Source organism: Pogona vitticeps, chromosome 6, assembly GCF_051106095.1.
Source record: "Pogona vitticeps strain Pit_001003342236 chromosome 6, PviZW2.1, whole genome shotgun sequence".
NCBI lineage: Eukaryota > Metazoa > Chordata > Lepidosauria > Squamata > Agamidae > Pogona > Pogona vitticeps.
In genome coordinates, this window is record NC_135788.1 from 10204996 (window position 1) to 10226338 (window position 21343).

The 21343-nt window shown below is 38.5% G+C and overlaps 1 protein-coding gene across 3 annotated transcripts in view; it reads right to left on the minus strand.

The window, feature by feature from the left end:
* The window catches only part of PTPRN2 (protein tyrosine phosphatase receptor type N2), a 591206-nt gene that overhangs the window by 485898 nt on the left and 83965 nt on the right, over window positions 1-21343 (minus strand). For all 3 annotated transcript variants that reach the window (XM_073002896.2, XM_078378519.1, XM_078378520.1), the window contains one exon: window positions 12892-13005. In XM_073002896.2, coding sequence (XP_072858997.2) covers window positions 12892-13005 — 114 coding nt within the window. The remainder of the gene's footprint in view (window positions 1-12891; window positions 13006-21343) is intronic.

Below are 21343 nucleotides of genomic sequence, written 5' to 3' on the forward strand. Positions count from 1 at the left end.
TCCATTTTCCGCAGCTTCTACAATATATTTTTGTTGCATCTGGCTTTTAGTAGAGAATATAATTTTCTGTCACCATTCAAAAGCTATAATTTTACATTATTTTAATTTTGTAATTTTATGGCAGCCCTGCTCTGTGTTGAGCAGAGAAGATGACATCACAGTTGAAGTCAGAGATTTTGTAATTTTACACCCCGCTCCACAAAAACTGGACTCGTTTGAGACAAGAGAACAGATGGGGATAACTGATCTATAACTTAGCTCCGAAATGAGATAATATAAAAGCAGAAGGGATTGATTCAAATATCAACTAACATCACAGATCTATTAAACTATGCCAGAACAATGGGCGACTGAACTACCTCTTAAAAAGGAACAAATAGAATGTACAGATGGGCTGTCTGTTGCACAGAGCAGTTTTTCCAATCGTGTTAAGTATCCTGTTTGTTTCCAACGATCATTCCTCTTCTCCAAAATCAACTTGACATTACCCACAGTTGGTGAGAAATCAGAAAATGGGGAAATGGTAATTTTCTTGAACAAGTACTGTACAATAAGGCGGTTCTTTATGTGGGACTTTTCAGTAAACAGCATTCTGAGAGGTGATGAGTCATTTCTATTCTTGGTGTCAGTAGATAACAATACTGTATTATGTAGTTAGCCTTTGTTCTCAGAGAGCATAATTTTAGAGAACATTCATTCCATAATAGTAATTTTGTTTTTGGATCTAAATCGCAGGCAGGGATGTTGGTAAATCTTTGGGTCTGAGTCCCGAGTCCGAATCTTTGGTATCTCAAGTCCCAAGTCCCAATTCTGAGTCTTTTGTACCAAGTCCCGAGTCCCAAGCTCCTAATCCAAGTCTCTTTTAAAAGCAAGCTTTTTACCCCATAAAAGGGAGGGGTGGATGGGTTTCTAGTCACAAGTCAAGTCAAAGTTATTTTTAAAAAAGCAAGTTGAGTATGAGTCAAGTCACCGGTGCAACTTAAGTCTGACTTGACAGTGAGTCCCACAACTTGAGTTCCCATCCCTGGTGGCAGGTCACATTTTTCCATCCAAGGATCCTAGATTTAATTACACTGGCATTTAGAGGTACTCCTGTCAGAAACCGTGACAATATAAACAGTATTGAACTAAAGGATTCTGTGGTCTGGCATCATATAAAGTAGCTTCATATGTTCCAAATATTTTCACTCCTGTGTCTACCCGTAGTTCATGTTCATATTTTTCCTCAAAATGAAAAGACTTAATAACAAGGCATAGGCAGAATGGTAATACAAACAGTAATAATCTTCTATCCAAAATAGGGGGGGGGGGGGGACATGAAAAATGTCAACAGTGTGATTCTGTCTAATTGCTCAACATCACAAATCTGCTATTTACAAATTATTTGGTCATTATAAAACCAAGCCATTTTCAGCAAAAAGACCAGTTATCTGGATGGATAACTCATTGAGTTGGAAGGTCTGGCTGTGGAACTAGGGGCCAGGAGTTCAATTCTCCTCTGTGCCTCCTGGGAGAAGAGCCAGCCTTCTTGGTCTTCGACAAACTATGTGACTTTGGGGGGCATCCACAAGAAGGGAATGGTAAACCATTTCTACTTTAAACCTAGAAAATCCTAAGAAGGGTCACCCCGAAGTAAGAATCAACTTGACAGCATACAATTTTTTTTAAATGATGCAAGGCTATACCTGGTTACATGCAAAACTGCCTTCGCTGTTATAGATCCATTTGGTCCTTTGTGGAAAATCTGCTGCTATCTCTAACGTCTACTCCACAGTTCTTCAGAACAAGTTAATGTAGTTAACAGAACAGTTAATGTTGCAGAATGTACTGTCTGATCTATGCTGATCTATGCTGCAACAACTTTTATTCATGTATTTTACGTATTTTATATTTTTAATATTATTTTAAATTGTGGTATGCCATTTTGAAATCTTCAGCTCTGAGTGGTTTATAAATAAAAAAGAACAAATCAAGTAAAGTATTAAACTTTTTATCAAATATTTTAGTTCCTCCTATGTGCATTACTTATACAGCCAAGCAAAGGCTTCGCAGAACTCTAACAAAACTTGTTGTTGAGTCAGATTCTTGGTGACCAGTAGTTTTGTATGTTGAGAAGAATTAACATGGTAAACAACATATAAATGTTATGAGATCAAGTCCTGTAATGTGACCAAATTGACTTTTACTAATCATTGGTCAACTTTCATGCTGGACTACATACCAGTACTTCACTACTTTTTTATTTATGTGTTCATCTTTTTTTCACAAAAAGCCTAAGATTTTTAAAAACTTAAATTAAAACCTGAAGATTTCAAAGTTTACTTTAAGTTCTAAACCAGCACTGATGCTTGTTGGATACTTGTTTAGTTCGTGCCTTATTAATAAAGGATACGGTGAAGACATGCAAGGGGAAAACTGAGGGTAATTCTTGGCTCAGTGATTCTATTAGTATTAACCTTATACTGTACTGTGACTTTAAATATATGTGCGTATAAATTCTATATGTATAAATTATGCACATCATGCAGGCGCTTATAAGAAGACCTTACAAATAGTGTCCCCTCAAGGCAAATTATATGAACTCTCATTATGTTGTATCCAATGATGGATGCAGCAAACAGCTTTAGGCCTTGGGAACATAATCTATGGCTAGTAAAAACTATTAGTGAGAGGGAAAACTCATTTACAGCTTTCAGAAACCAGCAGCTATCAGTCTCTGCCATGTAAATGAGCTGAAAGAATGGGATGCCAAATATTCTACAAAGTGTAAATAGGAGTTCATTGCTAATCATTCCTCTCCCTAGTGTGTACTTTAGTTTTGCAGTCAATGGTATATATAGTTGAACTGGTTATCTAGTAATAACACTTCATTTCCTTTGAGACAGAGGAAGTAAGGGGAGGGAGGACAGATCAGTGTCAAAACTTAAAATGGATATTTTAAAAAACATTATTTTCTCCTCTACCACATTACTAAATGTTTCAAAAGCTGTAACTAGTGATACAAATTCACATTTCTACATTTCAGACAAGATTTTGTAACATAACATAACATAACATAACCTGTTATGTTATCACAAGACTCTGTATACTTCATTTTATGAAATATCATTCTGATATTATACAGGAAGGACTTTCAAGAATTAAACAAGTTAGTACTTCTTCCATGGCATGAACGTAAGAGGAAAATGAGTTGACGAAGGCCATCACAGCTGGAGGAAAGCAAAAAATTTTAAAGACGCAGCTTTCTATTTATTTATTTATATAGACTTATGCTTAAGATAATAAACTTTCTCAAACAGAGGCAATATAACATTACTATAATACTGTTATAATAAATTAAAAAGATTTCTCTTTATACACATTCTTAAAACCAACCCTCATTTCCTCCTGTCATTATGCCTGTATAAACTAAACAGGACTTTCAAAATTAAGAATTTTGGTAGGTACTCAAGACCAGGCTTTAGCCACCAACACAACCACCAGTGCTGGGAAGACTCAAAGACAAAACTGCATATTCATACAGACAGGAACAAGCAATCTCTTACACCCAAACATAGACAGGCAGTCTGGCAAGCAAAATTGACACATACAAAGAAGCCTTTTGGCCCTGAAGTGGGCTGGCTGGGAATAGTCTGAGTTTGAGGTCTGGCAGTTCCCCATTTCAATTTCTGGAATAGTTTAGTTAACCTTAGGTACGTGGGGAAAGGGGAGTTACAGGATTATGGTAGCACCTATAGACTGGCTCTTTGCTTGTACAGGAAAGACACTCTGATGTCTCAAGAGATTGGTCTGTGAATTCTGTGCACACTGAAAGTTTTTGGGTGACGAACTCCTATTACATTGCAGACAAAATAAGAATCTGAGACATTATCACAAATTAATTGATGGCATCACTGGAACATAACTTAAGGTTCTTCTCATAGGGAAGAAAAACATATTGCTTGTCCAAGTATTGGCGTTTTTATAGTGTCAACCAATGGTTGACATAAGGTTTATGTTTTTTTTTAAGTAAGACAGCTACCCATATTAGAAGAGGTTTGTGACAGAACTCATTAACCTGTCTGTGAATGACAAGTTCAGCAATCATTCTATACCCACAAAATGGTTTAATGTTCCTTGGTGTCTGGTCATCATTAAAGATGAGCAGGATCTGTTATTGGACCTAATTTGTTTATTCTCACAATACATGCATTTCCATAGCTTTTTAAAATATGTTTTCAGTTATATGTAGCATTCACTGTGGAGGACAACAGTCATACAAATCAGCACCGGAAACACCTGTTTATTCAGGCTTCAATACAGAACATAAGCCAAAATTTTGGTTACCCATATTGAATACAAAAACCTCTGTATGTAAAGAAAGTCAAGCTTGAAGTATGTTTCACCCACTTTTTCTCAAAGGCAACTGCTACTATTTTACTGTACAGTAACTTTGACATCATCTTCAGTTTCACTTCACGAGTTTTCCATCTATTTCAATTAAAAATAAATTTTGTTTCTGTTCCCCATTGCATGTTTCACCTTTTACATCCAAACAATCCATTGCTGTTTTTATAAAAGTTACATGTCAGCATGATAGTTAAATGCTGGCTTTTATGGTTTGTTAGATAAAATGAATGTATTTTAAGTAATACATAGCAGAATGAACTGTCTCTAAAATAAATTCATAGTAGACATGAACAGAAAGTAGAATAAAGGCCATATTCTCATTTTCTTCCTCATATCACATCTGTATTGCCCTGTTCATTAAGAACATAAATGCTTCTTTCTTACCTATATGGTAGAGCCCTACATCAGACTGACCTGGCCTGGAACAGTCTGATGTAAGGCTCCATAGTGTTTCAGATTTCAAGTAGCCTTACCTGGACTCTGGAAACAACCAGGCACTGAACCAGAGTCCTTTTATAGCAATATACATGCTTTACTTCTAATTACACATCCTCCTTTAATTTCTATTGGACTTCACTGGCTGTAGACAAATAATTAATTTAGTGTGACATCTAAATGATATGAGGTTGGGAAGTAAGAAAAATACTTAATCAAAATCAGAATGAAAAATATGGAGTGGACAAAGCATGCACATGAGAAAGACAAGTTAATATGATAAAAAGGTAAATATGATAGAGTGAATCTAACTGTGCCCATTTGTGGAGATACATGTACCTGCCCACACTGACACATTTCTTTGTTTAAATATCGTTTGAACAATTGTAATGTGCCCTACACAAGGCTGCCACTGAAAAGAGAGAGGCTTCTCCATGCCCATTCCCAGCCTCTAGAGTTCCCTACCAATGGGGAGCTAAGCTGCTGTTCTCCTTGTTATCTTGCTTAAAGCCCATACATATGTTTTTATTCAGGCAAGCCTTTTGCATGTAGGATCCATGGAAAGTAGTTTGCTGCTGAAGGGCCTGAATGTGGTTGAGTGCCACATTAGTGTGTTATAATTGTGCTTTGAATCTCTTTTTATACTTTAATAACACTTTTCTTTTTATTACAGTTAATTTATTGCTAGTCACCTTGAATGCCAGTTTTGGTTTAAAGGCACACTACATTAATGGCTAAATAAATACATAGATTTTTATGGCATACAAAGATAGAGGAAGGATGGACAGAGACAACCATATGGGGTATAGGAGAAGAGAGTTATCTGACTAGCCATAAATAAATATAAAAACAGAATATGTACCATTAAAAAAGGTTGTCCCAGAGACATACACAAGACAGCAAAAGAAAAGGAGGAGGACAGAGTCCCAGTTACATTAGACACACTGTATAAATGAGACTTGTTAAGTCAATACCTTCATAAGTCCCAATGAATTTACCCTTGTTGGGAGTAACAACTGGATTTAGTTCACAGTCTAGATCAGTGGTTCTCAAACTTGGGTCCCCAGATGTTCTTGGACTGAAATTCCCAGAAATCCTGACCAGCACAGCAAGTGGTGAAGGTTTCTGGGAACTGCAGTCCAAGATCATCAGGGGACCCCAGTTTGAGAACCAGTAGTCAAAATTATATGATCTTGAAACCAGGGAAAGGTGTATGAATGTGATTTAGAGTAGTATAGAGAGAAGCAGAATAAGGCAAACAGAAAAAGGAGACAAGGGAGACAGCAGAAAAATTAGTGGAAATTTAGATAGTAAGTGGCAAAAAGAAAGGTGCTGATTTGATACCATGGTTTGGATGAATAGAGAATAAATAATGCAACAAAACACCATGGGTATTTTTGTATGCAAAAAGTAGGAAAAAGTTATGATTTAGGCAGAGAAAAACACACAAGTTTTAGAGAAGGTGCACATACCTTATGATTCAAACACAAGAAAACTTTGCAATCATACAACTGTTCATTTTCTGGAAAAATATTCTTTTTAATCAAATACACATTTAAATAAAACCATAAAGATTATCTTTATATCATTTTTCTAAATCATCTGTTTTCCATTGAAGTCACATACTGCACCGTAATTAAAGAAATAGTGATTAAACAGTTTTGTTGTGGGGCTGTTGCAGGGTTTGTTTTATCATTATTCAAACTGCAAAGTATGTCTCAGTGTCACTAACCATCATGCTGCTTGAAAAGTTCAACTCCTGAAGAAAGATGTGAGGCCGTTCCATCCAATTAAATTGGCAATGACCTGACAAAAGCATCGTCTTTTACAATCTGTGCCTCAAGCACTGTATACTGAACTGTTTCCTGTTGCACTGTAACCTACATGAAAGCTTTTCAACTGTTCAGATGAAATGCTGTCAATACAGTGGCATTTGGAAACATTTTAATATGTACTCTTTTTCTCATTAAACGTAGTCAAATATGTTTCTTTTAAATAATTATAAACCAAATGATCAGATATTAAATAAAAGGGATTTTTAACCATAAAATTGTACAGTATTTCTTCTTTCCAACTGTCTGGTTTGCTTTCCAATCATGATAAAAGAACAAGGTCTCCAGAATTTAAGTACAGGTTCTACAATCCTGTTTGTTTCCTTTCACTAACAGATTTGGAAGCTCAACCATCTTCTGAAAAATACATTGTACTATCTATATATACATGGCTTCAGTAACACAGTTTTTCTGAAGCTCCACATTTACAACACCTAAGATTGACATAGCTGATTTCACAGATATAAAGAGAGATTCCACTGCCTTCAGATTAACAAGATAAGAGTGGAATAGGGGTTAACCCCTGGACTTTCCACTACTACATTATCAGAATAATGTGTGACAGCATCAATGTGGCTTCTTCAAGTACTCAGAAAAGAAACATTGCCCACTCTAGTTGTCCATCTGCCTTTCATGCCATCCCTAACATAAATAGCTTTATATGAAATCCAGGTGTCTGGCTATCTATCTAGCACCAGGAAGACAAATGCAAACATAAAGGTCTGTGCCAGCAGGCCAAGGTGTTTTTATTGAGACAGAACTTCAGGCACTAATTGGCTGTGGAGGAAGATTTTTTTAATCACAGGGTTTGTACTTTTTACTTTTTAGCTTTTAAGCTGGTTTGTCATTAAATGGTTCTATGAGGGGAAAAAGAAGTAAGAAAAGGCTGTGTGGTCCTTAAAGGTATAGAAAATGCAACAGTAGGGTGATACCTTTATTGAACCACTTAAAAAACAAATAAATTGAGAGCTTTCATAGAGAAAACTCCATTTCATCAAGCTGGGCACCCTCCCTTCACGGATAGCACAAAAAAATTGTAGATATGAGTCCCAAAAATTTAAATCCATGCCAAATCTGCTCATTCAGGCTTAGGTTGCAAACATTAGCTGAGGGTGGGGTCTCAACCACCGTCCCTTGCAGCATGTTTAGAGTTTTGTAAAAAGCAAGGACTTCAAAATGTAATATGAATTTCAGGCTTGCTACTTTGTCAGCTACAGAATAATTTGTAGGAATTTAAAGGGCCATTTGTTTCATTGGTCTAACTATATATTTAAGATTTGCATCTCTGAATATTCCACTGCAACTGTTACTTTATTTAGGCTGAAATCCTGTTGCCTAGCATAGTCCATGGACAACTTGAATTAGGCCCACTTGATTCACTGGAACCTATGGAGGAATACAGTGGTGCCTCGCATGACGACATTAATTCGTTCCAGCGAAATCGCTATAGAACGAAAATGTCGTAAAGCAAAATTAAAAAGCCCATAGAAACACATTAAAACCCGTTTAATGCGTTCCGATGGGCTAGAAACTCACCGTCCAGCAAAGATCCTCCATAGGGTGGCCATTTTCGCTGCCTGTGCAGCGAGGAATCCATCCCAGAAAACAGCGGGGGGCCATTTTGTTTACCCGGTGGCCATTTTGAAACTGCCAGTTAGCTGTCTGAAAATCATCATTTTGTGAAGAATCGGTTCCCTGCTTCGGGAACCGATCATCACAAAGCGAAATTCCCCCATAGGAAACATCGTAAAGCGATCGCAAAAAGTTTGTTGTGATGCAGTTTCGTCGTTAAACAGAGCGATCGTAAAGCGAGGCACCACTGTACTCTTACCAAATCTCCACAAAACACAAATCAGCAGACATAGTGGAGCAGCTGTTCAGAGTGATGCTTGCTTAATTTCTATTTCCTATTTAAGTTCAGGATCTTCTGTTTTATGAGATATATTGAATTGTTTGCTTACTCACATAGTTTCCTGATGAACCCTGTTCAAACACACTGCAGACATGACCAGCTTCATGACTTTTAAGTCTCCTAGGAAGTCAGGCTACAAGACATTGATTGCACAAAAAAGGAAGTATTTATTATTATATCTTAGAATGTTTTATAGACATATATAGTCTGAAAAGTGTCACCCTACCATTTGGTCCAGCTCTACAGCTTTTAATTTTGGGGGCCAGATTGCAGCAATTCTGCAGCAGACAGGGTTGTTTTGTGGGTAGTTGCATGAGACCCCTTTAGTTGGATGGGAAAGACAAATTTCAATGGGCTGTCATACTCGGAAGTCACAATTCCAGATTGTTTTTCACAATATAAATTTTCTGCCTGAAATGGGTGCTGCCAAATTGTTCCTGAGAATGACTGGTGGCTTGCTGCATCTGTCTCATCTAATCACACATACATCCAGAATTTGCTTTGTTTATCCTACTCAGAAGTGTTCCATTCCATCAGGTTTGGGGGCAATAAAGGATTAATGAAAGCTGGATAGCTCATTGGTTTAAGTATCTGGCTATGGAGCTAGAGGCTGGGAGTTTCATTCCCCACTGTGCGTCCTGCAAGTGGAGCTAGCATGTGCGGCTTTTCACAAGCTACACAATCCGAGGGTACTCCCAGAAGAAGGGAATGGTAAATAACTTCTGAGCAGTCTCTACTGCAAAAATCCTGAAAGAGGTTGCCATAAGTCAGAATTAACTTACATAAGAACATAAGAAGAACCCTGCTGGATCAGGGCCCATCTAGTCCAACTCCCTGTGTCACTCAGTGGCCCCACCAGATGCCTCTGGGAGCACACGAGAGAACTAGATACCTGTCTCCTGATACCCCTCCCTTGCATCTGGCATATTGAAGCACTTTCCGTTTAAGCCTGGAGCAACTTGATGGCACGTGATTATTATCATTAATATTTTGGGGATTTGAGATCTAAAACATTGTTCTGATGTTCATCCACTGCATCCCACTACTTTTTGGCATCACTTTTTATCACGAAGTCACCATTCCACCCTGTTTTCGCTCTGTTCCGGCTTTTACCTAGACCCCATCCAGAGACATATCACTATAACATGTTGAGCCGTTTCTTTACACGTGTCGGGTGCCAAGGGTTGGTGTTGTAAAAGCTTCTACATGTACATGGTGAAAGCTTCTATATATTTTGGGCTGACCCAAAATATTTCGCTACCATATTGACAGTTTAAGGGATGCAAACCAGATTACAGAGCAGATAAATCTCTATCTGTTTCGCACCCTTAGCCTTGCCACACACACTACAATCTGACTTGTGCTTGAAATTATTGCTATTATCAGACTGTTTCCTTTTGCACAAATCTGAACCTTTTGCACTGGCATAGCCTGCAATAGTATATTGTCCATGATATTCCTTCTTAAGCCAGTAAAGCTATGGTACCTATGAACTCTAAAGAAAAAAGAGCCTTATCTTTGTAAGGAAAAAATGAGTCTATTTTAAGGACCAAATAGCCTACAATATTGTGTGCCTACAATTTTGCTCCCCTAGTAAGGTAAGTGCAGTTCACAACATTATACCATTTAAGAACTAATTTGAAGCAAATCATCTAGACAATTAAGGTTTAGAAATTGGCAGAGCAATTATTGACAGGTGCAAAGGTGCATTTACAACAACTAGGCCCAATATTAATATAATTTTTATTAAGTTTAGAAATACCATTTCCTATTGTTACAGTACCCATTTTGTTCAATGTTACTGTTTAATGCTGTTTAATGCTACTATTAATCAAAGGCAATTGTAGGTACAAATCCTATCCATCTGAGCTGGGGATCAAGTCTTACAAAGATTTGTTGCCTCCCGCCTCCATAAACCTGATAGTAATATGTAATCTGTGATGGATAGCGGAACAAAAAAAAACAGAGCTAAGAAGTTAGTAGTTTTTAAATTTCTACAGTAACAAGCTGTAACATTGGGTTTTCATCTGTAACAATCATGTCTGTAATTTACAACTCTTTAAACAAAACGAGAGCGAATGGCTGCCTGTTACTTCTTTAGGAACAAAAGGAGTAGATACAGGGAATACAAATGTCTGCAGATCTGGTGTGGTTTATCAGGTTTTTTCCTTCGTTTCCCCTGGTGATACAAAGATCTCCCTGGAACAGCTACCCACTCACACTCTACAACAGAAGTCCCCAACCCCCAGTCCGCAGCCCAGCGCCAGTCCGTGGCCTGAACTGGACCAGGCAACCAAGACAGACTTCCCCCCCCCGCACGCACTCACCCCCGCACAGCTTGTTTGTGCCTGTACGCATGCTCCAGCATACCCATGTGAGCGCCGCGCATGCCTGTGCGAGTGCCACATGCACACACACGGGGGCACACACTCATGCGAGAGAGAGTGCAAGCACTTGTTCACGAATGCGCACGAGCGTGGGGAGTGCCCCGCCTTCCCCAGCCAGTCCGCAGACTGAAAAAGGTTGGGGACCGCTACTCTATAACACACACACCCAGCAAAGAAGCAGTTAAGGAAAGGTAGAGGTTTTAAAGGGACTACAGGTTCTGTGGCAACCTTCCTTTCCCCCTCTTTGATTTAAAAGAACAGTGACTAGGAACCTGCTTTTCCTCTACATCACTTGGGATTTCCTCCTCCCTGCTATCCGTGCAACGGCAGCAGGTGACCTTTCTAGCAAGAGCAGGAGCATCAACCTGCCAGATGAAGAAAGAGTAGATTGACTAAACAATCTTCTGAAAATGGTCCTGTGAGTGGCTTGCTACCTGAGTCCTTGGCAGGCCATGTGCCCTAGCCCTGAACCTCTTTGGGAACGCACTTAAGAGGCCACATCTGGGGAAACATCTGGGGAAGATAGAGGGTGAGCAACCTTGGGGGAGAGGCTGGAAAGGAGGAGGGGCAATGAGACAGAGGAGGAAAGGACCGCATTCTCAGGGACAGTAATAGAGAGCAGGGAGACCCAAGGGGGGTAAAGAGGTCGGAAAGAAGATGTGGAGGAGTGGGACTCATTCTTCTGTGCTGCCAGGGAAGTGGAGTACGAGCTAGAAGATGAACCCACAAAGAGGAGTCCTTATGGAGATCCTGGTGGCTAGAGGATGCGGCCGTAGTGGAGGAACGTCATCCTCACTCCACCACAGCAACCCTTGCAACCTATTTCCACCTGGCAGCCGCAATGCCCAACTAGGCCAGCAGCACCCACCTCAACCCAACAGTGCCACTGGCAGCACAAATGCCAGCACAAGAGGCAACAGTGACTTCAGGAGAAGCAGGACAGCCCCCTCAGGTACCCTCAGGAAGCTTTACTGAACCTCACTAAAATGTTCTGATGGACTACTGACTGCTGGCCTATTGTCACCCACCTAGTTCTCTGACTTGAGGCAGCAAGCAGCCCCAAGTGAGGCTAACTGGGGTCAGGACCAACAAGACACAATTCAAGGAGCTAGTACTGGAACTCATCCCGCTGGAGATTTATCTGGCAGGACAGTGAAAGGCAGTAGTGTTGTAAACCGAAAGATAACATTAATAAAGCCTCATAGCCATTTCACCAACAACCTGGATTAGTTACTGGGGGACAGCATTCACAGGGATACAATATGCATCTTCCCTGATGTGTTCGGTATGGAGGATCCTGGATCAGGAGCACTTTTTGGGCGTGTGCAAGAGGGGGAGTTTAAATCTTCCTTCCATCAGTTTTCTCTCTCAAAATTCACTCTCTTTCCTCAAATTAAAACAAAGAAAAACCTCTTTGGATCCAAAAGCGATCAGGATATTTGTTTAGTTGTATATACCTAGGCAGTGACTATAATCTTGCAGCCAGTTAACCAGAACTTGAGAGCACAATGCTGTGCATGCTTTGTAGAAGGAAGCCCAATACCCAAAGATGTCTGAGGGGAAGATTTCCAGTACAAGGAGAAAAAACAATGACTGGGGATATGTCACAGGCCACTCATTCCCCTCCCTCCACAAAATACAATCACTACAAGTAGAGGTAGGACAGGTTTCTGTTGTTTCTGAAATTAGACTACTTCTTAGTCAACTCCACATGAACAGGGACTTACCTTATAATTATAGTATAAAAGTGGTGTGTATATTGGGTGGTATATTAGACGGACGGACAGATGGATGGACAGACAGACAGATAGACAGACAGATGGACAGATGGATGGAACTGGAAAAATTCGCTGAAAAGTGTGTGAAACCCACACCTTTCTATACTACTTATTCAACAGAGCCACACACGATACATCAAGTGTTTTCTATACAATACCTCTGTGCAACAGCTTCTCTAGGACAATTCTCAAGTGCTGGAAGGTGGTCGGTGAAACTTCGTACTTGTATACGTCTATCACCGGTACCCGCTGACACGTCCCAAACACTCCATCTGGGGGGGAAAGGGGGGGAAATGAAGCGGGAGAATTTAAAAAGAGGGGGAGTAAATCTAATTTCTCTGTGATACACGTACTGTAATCCACAAACAGATGGATAGTATTATGTGTATTGTTGCTGTTCTCAAGCTGAGGAACTCCCTCCTACAAAAGGCCAAGCTGGCCTCCTCTTTGCTGTCCTTCTATAAGCTGGCAAATTCCTTTTTCTCTTCAGACAAGCTTTTTCTCAATATTTTTGTTATTGTTTGCCTCTTTAGTCTGTAAACTGTCCAGAATAGTGCATTGCACCAATGGGCAATATATAAATGAAATCAATCAATCAATAGATAAATAATGAGAGGGTTCTTGAAAATGGGGCTGCTGTGTTTTTGTTATATATTTATTTATATTTACATTTACATGTTTATGTTATTACCATTATTATTATCATTATTACTTTAAATGTGTTTAACTAGCATTTTTTGAATAGTATTTTATTTGAATGTTGTTTAATTCTTTTAAAAATATTTTCATAAAATATTGTTTTTAGCTTTTAATACCCTGTTTCCCCGAAAATAAGACCTAACCTGAAAATAAGCCCTAGTATGATTTTTCAGGATGCTCGTAATATAAGCCCTACCCCAAAAATAAGCCCCAGTGAAGTGAAATCCCGTTCTCCATCATTGTGCAGCATTGTGCAGCAACCAGAAAAAGATGACATGACTGTAAAATAAAACATCCCCTGAAAATAAGCCTTACTGCATTTTTGGAGCAAAAATTAATATAACTCCCTGTCTTATTTTCGGGAAAACACTGTATTGTTTTATTTTTAATATTATAAGCTGTCTTGCTCCTTTTGAGGAGAAAGACAAGGTACAAATATTGTAAATAAATAAATAAATGTTTACAACAAGTCTTCCATATAATAGTGACATTACACACACAGAACAGTTTGGACACTTTCTTGGTCACTTTTCATTAGAAACTACTGTTGATCTAAGGGTTCCTTTCTAGCAGTCATGTAGGAACAAATGAAATAAATGTTCTTAATGAAAATAGGAGAGCGCAGGAAACATGTATGTTAGCCTGCAGAGGCAGGGAAATTTTTTTACTATTATTTTCTTTTTTTTAATACAGAAACTCCATAGTTGTAAATGAGTGTTGAATCGATAATAGGCAGAAAAGGCTAGTTTTAATGTAGTACCCTCTAATGAATGCAATAAAAGCGAGCTGCTCATGCAACAATGAGATATTAATGGAACCTAATTTATTTAGCTCCATTCCATTCGTCTAAAATGACAGACTCTTCTCATCAAACTCTTTTCATATCACACTTTCTAATTAATTTAGGTCCTAATTAGTCTTTATTTAGAGAATTGTTCATTTCAAGACTAGCTTCCTGTGTAGGAAGAAGATAGGCTGGGGAGGGGGAGTTCAAACATTCAAATTACCTTTCTTCTTTCCATACAAAAGACTAATTTAGAATCTCAGTGTTTATAATACCCTCTAACCATCTGCAGCTCTAGGCTTTAAAAAAATGGGTGCATTTATTGTTGTTCTCTCCTGTATAAAGTGATCCAAAGAAAGCCATTCAAATGCAACAAGTTTAATTAGCATACTATTCTTCACATTGCTTGTTTTAATTCAGTAATTACTGCAGATATTGCATTGATAATCAAAAAGGACAGTGCAATTTGACTAGTAGAACATAGAATCAAGAATTAATTTACAAGTACCTATTTATTTCTATGGGATTTTAACAAGATTAAAGAATACAGAGACAAAACAGCTAATCTAAAACTTTAACAGTACTGAAGTATAGTAGAGTACAGACCTATAAATCAGATTACTAAACCAAATTTGAAGAGAGCTATATGAAAATCAAGTCACAAACTTTTCAAGAATCCTTTTTATTCACAGTTTGGGAAAAGATTTGCCATGTCCTGAATTTGTTGGTACTCTGGTCATCACCATCATCATTAATATATATTCTTCCATCGGTTCTCCTGCAACACACACATGCTGTTGATGGACCTGTTCTGATATACATGTGTGGGGCACTACTGATAAGTGCTACTGCTTCATAGCATTTACAATGCAGAATCCTTCCCCTGCCTTTATCATCCTTTGTTACTATGATCTGACATGAGGACATTTACCTTGGTCTTCTCAATGTTGATAAAACTGAGTCAGCAGCTCACCAACAGCAACATGTTTTTAAACCCAAAACAGTTTCAGAATTCCCTGCCACACAATGGCTGAAATCCTGGTGTTTCGCATTGCAAGTCACAAGTAGAATAAGGCCACCTGGTGAGTAAGCGACTCCATAAGTTCTACTGATTCAATGCGGCTACTCCAGATGCAACTTACTATATGAAGCAACACAATTTCAGCCACTGTATAACCAGTCATTGCCAAAATGAGAACAGGCTCACCGAAAGGTGGCAAAGGAGTCAACAGCAAAGAGGAGTCTGGGAACACCTTCAGCAACTGCAACTGGAAATACAAGAAGACTTATAACTCACTGATGGAAACATCAACAAATAAAACCTTGGAAATGGCCTTATCATATGAAACTAAACACAGCAAGATATGGCATTCAATCCACAAGATTGAAAATTTGGAGAAGAGAAGCAGACATAGGAGCTCTGCCTGGAGTACACATGAACAGAAGAGCAAACATAACACTGATCTTCTGATTAAACAAAACATGTCTCAAACTGTGACTTGGGGTCCTGGGGCTAAAACAAAACAATGTGACCAAAATTGAGATATCATAATCTGGTTTTCAAGGTACTACACAAAAGATCAAATCTCAGTGTACCAAGACTGATTACTAGAGATTCAAATGTACAGAGCTCATTATGGAAGCAGTTTTCATATATCAAAGGCTATTTTTATTTAAGTTGCTCCTCCACTAGGTAGGCGAACTTCCAGAACTATGAAACAGAAAACAAGTGGCCAAGTTCTGTGATAACAGGTACCACACAAATTAGAGTTTCAGCATAACCTTCACATTGGCATTGTCACTTTCAGATCAGAGCAGAAAACCACATCACAAAGAAAAAGGCATTAACATGAAGTGCAAGGAAGGGTGAACGCAACAGCCTTGGCCAGAGAATCCCACCATTTTGATCCCTACTGCCTGGAATTCTGTTGGTCAAAGCATAACATACCATTACAGTACACCATTATAAATGTGCCAGGCATTCTGCCCTGGCAACAAGGACTGTACAAGACACTTGTGCAATTGATCACATATTTCCTATTTCACTGATTGTGCAGTGTGCCAGTGAAGTGCTTCACTGCATAGCTATGTAACAGTATTTAGCCACTGATCCTTTAATCAACTCACATCAGCCACCTTGACAATTGGCAAACAGCCTGTTCAACCACTCTGGAAACTAGTCTTATTATTTGCTCAAAGTCAGCTAATTTCAGGGGGTTGGTGTTATGGTGTGGCATTTGACTGGGAAAAAATCCAGAGTATTCTTAAATGCCCTATAACCATGCCTGGTGATGTTCTGTCATTGCAGATTATCAGACGTACACTGTTGTCCCTTATAGCTGGGCTAAGGTATGTAAACTGCTGATGTTGCTGGTACATTTATTTTTCATTTCGTTTATTTATTATGTTTAATTGTCTGCAAATATCCTACTGTAACCTTGAAACTGAAGAAGCAGCGTTGGGAGCATTAGTGTATGTAATTCTTAGTACTGTAGCCAACCTTATAAACAGTAAGGCTAGTTTTAGAATTTATTGTTATTGTGGATCTTACTGTGCCTTCAATAAATCTAGTAGACCATTTAAGATACAACTGCTTTGAGAGATAGAGAACTAGAGTGACTTAAATAGCAAGAGGAAGGGGGGGAAGCCATGTCACCCATTGTTGGATTACTTACCAAACAAACACGAATTGATCAACTCATAGAGATACAAGGACCCTACATATTATATACAACAAGACTTACTCCTGGCTCAATTAGTTTTTTAATCCAAAGGACACATTAACCAATTAACAATGATTATATAGAACCCTTCCTTGATCAATGCAGGAAGGCTACCCATATTTTGATTGATTGATTGATTGATTGATTGATTGATTGATTGTCATTGTAAGTATATACACAGTATACCCATACAATGAAATTCACAGACACCCAGAGACCAGACACATGCACACACATAAAATTCCCCAAACATTCCCACCCACTAAAAAATCCCCCAACACTCCCCACCCACTAAAAGTCCCCACTAAAAATACAAACATCTACACTGCAGGCCAAGTAACACAGTCCAACTAACTGTGGAGATTAAATTCTGCTCTGTAGACCAAGTAACTAGCTGACACTAAAAAATGACAAGTAAACACTTTTTTCTCTTTTTCTTTCTTTTTTTCCAGAGAATGCTGTGCCTGGGACCTCTCAAGCATCATTGTGGGATACCCTCAAAGCCAATCTATGCATCTATAATGGGGCCAGAATTAAAAGTTCTGATGAGAAAACAGAGGAGAAGCAATTTGTGAGACTGAAGCTTTTTCCCAATGGCACAAAGAGTCAGGAGGCACAAGAATAGTTCATGCTGTTCTAAATTAGAACTGCATTAAACACTCTTGGCAGAAACAAAATTTTAAATTCCTTAGCCTATCCAAACAGGAGACATTATGAACTTGACAATTCTAGATTGTTAGCCAGAACAGTAAAATAACAGGCAAACTGAAAACAATAAAATTGATAAAATCTGAATCTGGTAATCTTGTTTGCTGACCAACTGAAATCAACCCTTTATTTTAAGCCTTTAACATTTAGAATCTGAATGACAATAGGAACTTGAAGTTTTTATAAGTGCCTTGCAGGGCTGTCCCCTCTCTCCTCTGCTATTTATTTTAACATTAGAGACTTTTTATAGACAAATACGATGAAATAATGGAATTAGAGGCCTTACAATCAGGAGAGAAGAATTTAAACTACAAGCATATGTTGATAATTTAGCACTGGTATTAGAAAATCCCCTGGATAGTATGGAAGAACTACTGGGAACTATAGAAGAGTTTGGAGCTGTCACAGGACTTAAAATAAATTACCAAAAAACAAAATTCATGACTAAAAACATGAATAGAGAGGATGTAGAAAAACTGGTAATGAAAACTAGTTTTGAGGAGGTACAAAAGGTGAAATATTTAGGAGTTACTATGGGAGGCAGTGGAAGACAGGAGGGCCTTGCATGCTCTGGTCCATGGGGTCACGACTTAATGACTAAACAACATTACAAAAAAGACAAGTAACTTGCTGAAAGAAAATTATTTTACAATTCAGAAAGAAATACAGAGAGACCTGGAGGATTGGAGCAAGCTACAAATATCAAAAATGGGACAAATCTCAACAATAAAGATTATCATTTTACCAAACTGGTTATTCTTGTTTCAAAGTTTACCAATTCTATTAAATTATAAATACTTCAAGGATCTGGAAGGCCAAAAAAACCAAGAACACTACAAGGTTTAAAAGAGAGAGGAGGACTAGGACTGCCAAATTGCCTATTATATCACAAGGCCTGTGCTACGGTTTGGATAAAAGAATGGATAGCATTATAAAATCAAAGATTGTTGAAACTGGAAGGTCATGATTTTAAAATGGGCTGCCATGCCTATGTATGATATAGAAAATTCAAACAACAGACACATTTCTCAGAACATATCGTGAGGAAAGTGTTATGTTTAGTATGGCAAAAATTCCAAGTGCAAACTTATAAGAAAATTCCAGTATAGGTAGCCCCAATAGAAGCATTTACATTGAAAGTGTTAAACCAAAAGGGAGTTCTACTCACGTGTAAATATTTGTTAACTAAAGATCAAATTATGGAAGAGAAACAAGACTTAGAGAAATTGAGTCTAGCAACAGATTGGTGGTCAATGCTGAAATTAGAATCAAGATATAAAAAGGATAAAAATATGGGGGGTTTTGAGGGGAAAGTTCAGGTAGATGAACTATGGATCTACACAAATAAGAAAATAACAAAAAATGTATACATGTTTATTAGAGTACAACCTAAAAGATGATGGTACTAGAAGATGACCTAGAAGATGAAGGTGAAGGTCAAATGGGCAGAAAACTTTGGTTATAATATTGATATTTATGACTTGACAAAAATGTGGAAAAATAATTATAAACTGATTAAACCAGTCAATTTAGAGAAAACATCCTTAAAATGTTTCATAGGTGGCATTTCACTCCGGTAAAATTGGCAAAAATGTCAGAAGGGATCAACAATATTTGTTGGAAATGTAAAAAAAAAATTCAGGGACTTATTATTATGTATGGTGGTCATGCGAAAAAGCAAAAAAAAATTGGTTGCAGTTTCATCTGGACCAGGAGCTTACCATGGAATCCCAGGTAGCGTCCGTGCTCCGATCCAACTATTTCCATCTGTGGCGGATTGCCCAGCTGCGTCCCTATCTAAATGGGGGATAGCTCACCACTCTGGTCCATGCGCTCGTAATCTCAAGGTTAGATCACTGCAATGCTCTCTACATGGGGCTACCTTTGAGATTAATTCGGAAACTCCAAATGGTGCAGAATGCGGCAGCCAGACGCCTTAGTGGGGTGAGAAAACATCATGATACCTCCCCTACCCTGGCCGCCTTACATTGGCTGCCTGTTCGGTTCCGCATTAATTTCAAAGTTCTAATGCTTACAGGCAAAGAGGAAGTCACAAAAGGAGCAAAACCAGGGAGCTGGACGGGGGACAGATTGGATTTGTCTTCAGTGTGGAAGAGACTGTCACTCTCGAATTGGCCTTCTCAGCCACACTAGACGCTGTTCCAAGTCCTCCATACAGAGCACGATACCATAGTCTCTCGAGACTGAAGGATGCCTACTATTATTAATGCTTACATATAAAGCCCTAAACGGTTTAGGGCCTCGATATCTGATGGAACGCCTCCTCCCACCCAAGTCTACTCGTATCACTCAATCTAGCCAGGAGGTGAGGCTGAGGAGCCTAACGCCAAGGGAGGCCCGGAAGGAAAAAAACAAGAAGCCGAGCCTTTTCGGCAGTGGCTCCTCGCCTTTGGAATAGCCTCCCTTCTGAGATTCGTATGGCCCCTTCACTGGGCATTTTCAAAGGCCAACTGAAAACCTGGCTATTACGGCAAGCCTTCCCTCCAGCCACCTCTTGATTTATTTTGTTCTTTCATCTTGAGTCCTTGTCTATTGATTTATTATTTGTTTTATATTTTAAATTGTTTACTTTGTATGTTGTTAGCCGCCCAGAGTAGTCAGCTGACTAAATGGGTGGGGTATAAATTCAATAAATAAATAAATAAAGAGGCAATGAAACTCATAACATTTCCAAGGTGTAACAGCGTTACAGTAGAATTTTACAAAATAGTAAATCCACACCTATAAAAATTATCTAAATAGTAAATCCACACCTATAAAAATTATTTAACAATATAATTATTGGATGTGAGGTCTCAAACTCATCAAACAGTGTACAGTGATACCCAAGTCATCTAGCAATAGCAAGCAAATTCCTGCTTATTTGCCTTTAATGTCACTTAATCAGGTTCTTGGCCAACTGTTACCATGGCCAGGTGCTAAAATCAGTTTACATTTCCTACAACCAAAGAAGTTTTCATTCCTGACAAGCAATATACTGTAGGCATAGCAATAAAAAAAAGCAACAACTGATTATTATTTCTTCACCTTTTGTGGATCAATCAGTATGCAACAAAATAATGGAGCACCTCTGAAGAGCTCCATTTCCCTTTCTGAGTAAAACATGTCAAAATCTGCGGGTTCCACTAGAATCACCCAGCACACTACCCTGCAGAAGGTATAGAACTAGATGTGATGCCTGGGGGAAATCTACCGATCCTGGTAACTTCCCAATACTCCTGTCTGAGCCAACTGAGCACTGCTTCCAGGGAAATCCCCAAAAACTACAACGTTCAGCACTATGATTTTTATGCCAACCCTGCAAGATAGAATTACCACCACATTCACAAAACATACAAGCTCCTGCTAGAAGGTCTGTTTTTAAGAACCATAGATCTTCTTCAGCCAAAAAGGTAGACAATTAAATGGAGAAATTTTATATTTTATGACAGATAGCAAAAAAGGCAACAAGGCAAAACTTTCAAAAGGTTTCAAAAAGAGCACCAAAAATATTCTGGAGCAAATAATTAATAAAAGGCTAAGGTAGGAACAATACTGAGCAAACATAAAAGAAAAAAAAGAAAGCTAACGACACTACTTAATACAGTACTTATACACTAGCATAGCAGCATACCATCTCCTGTGTGATAACTAAGCCAACTAAAGTAACTTCTGAACTTTTTTATACTTTATCCA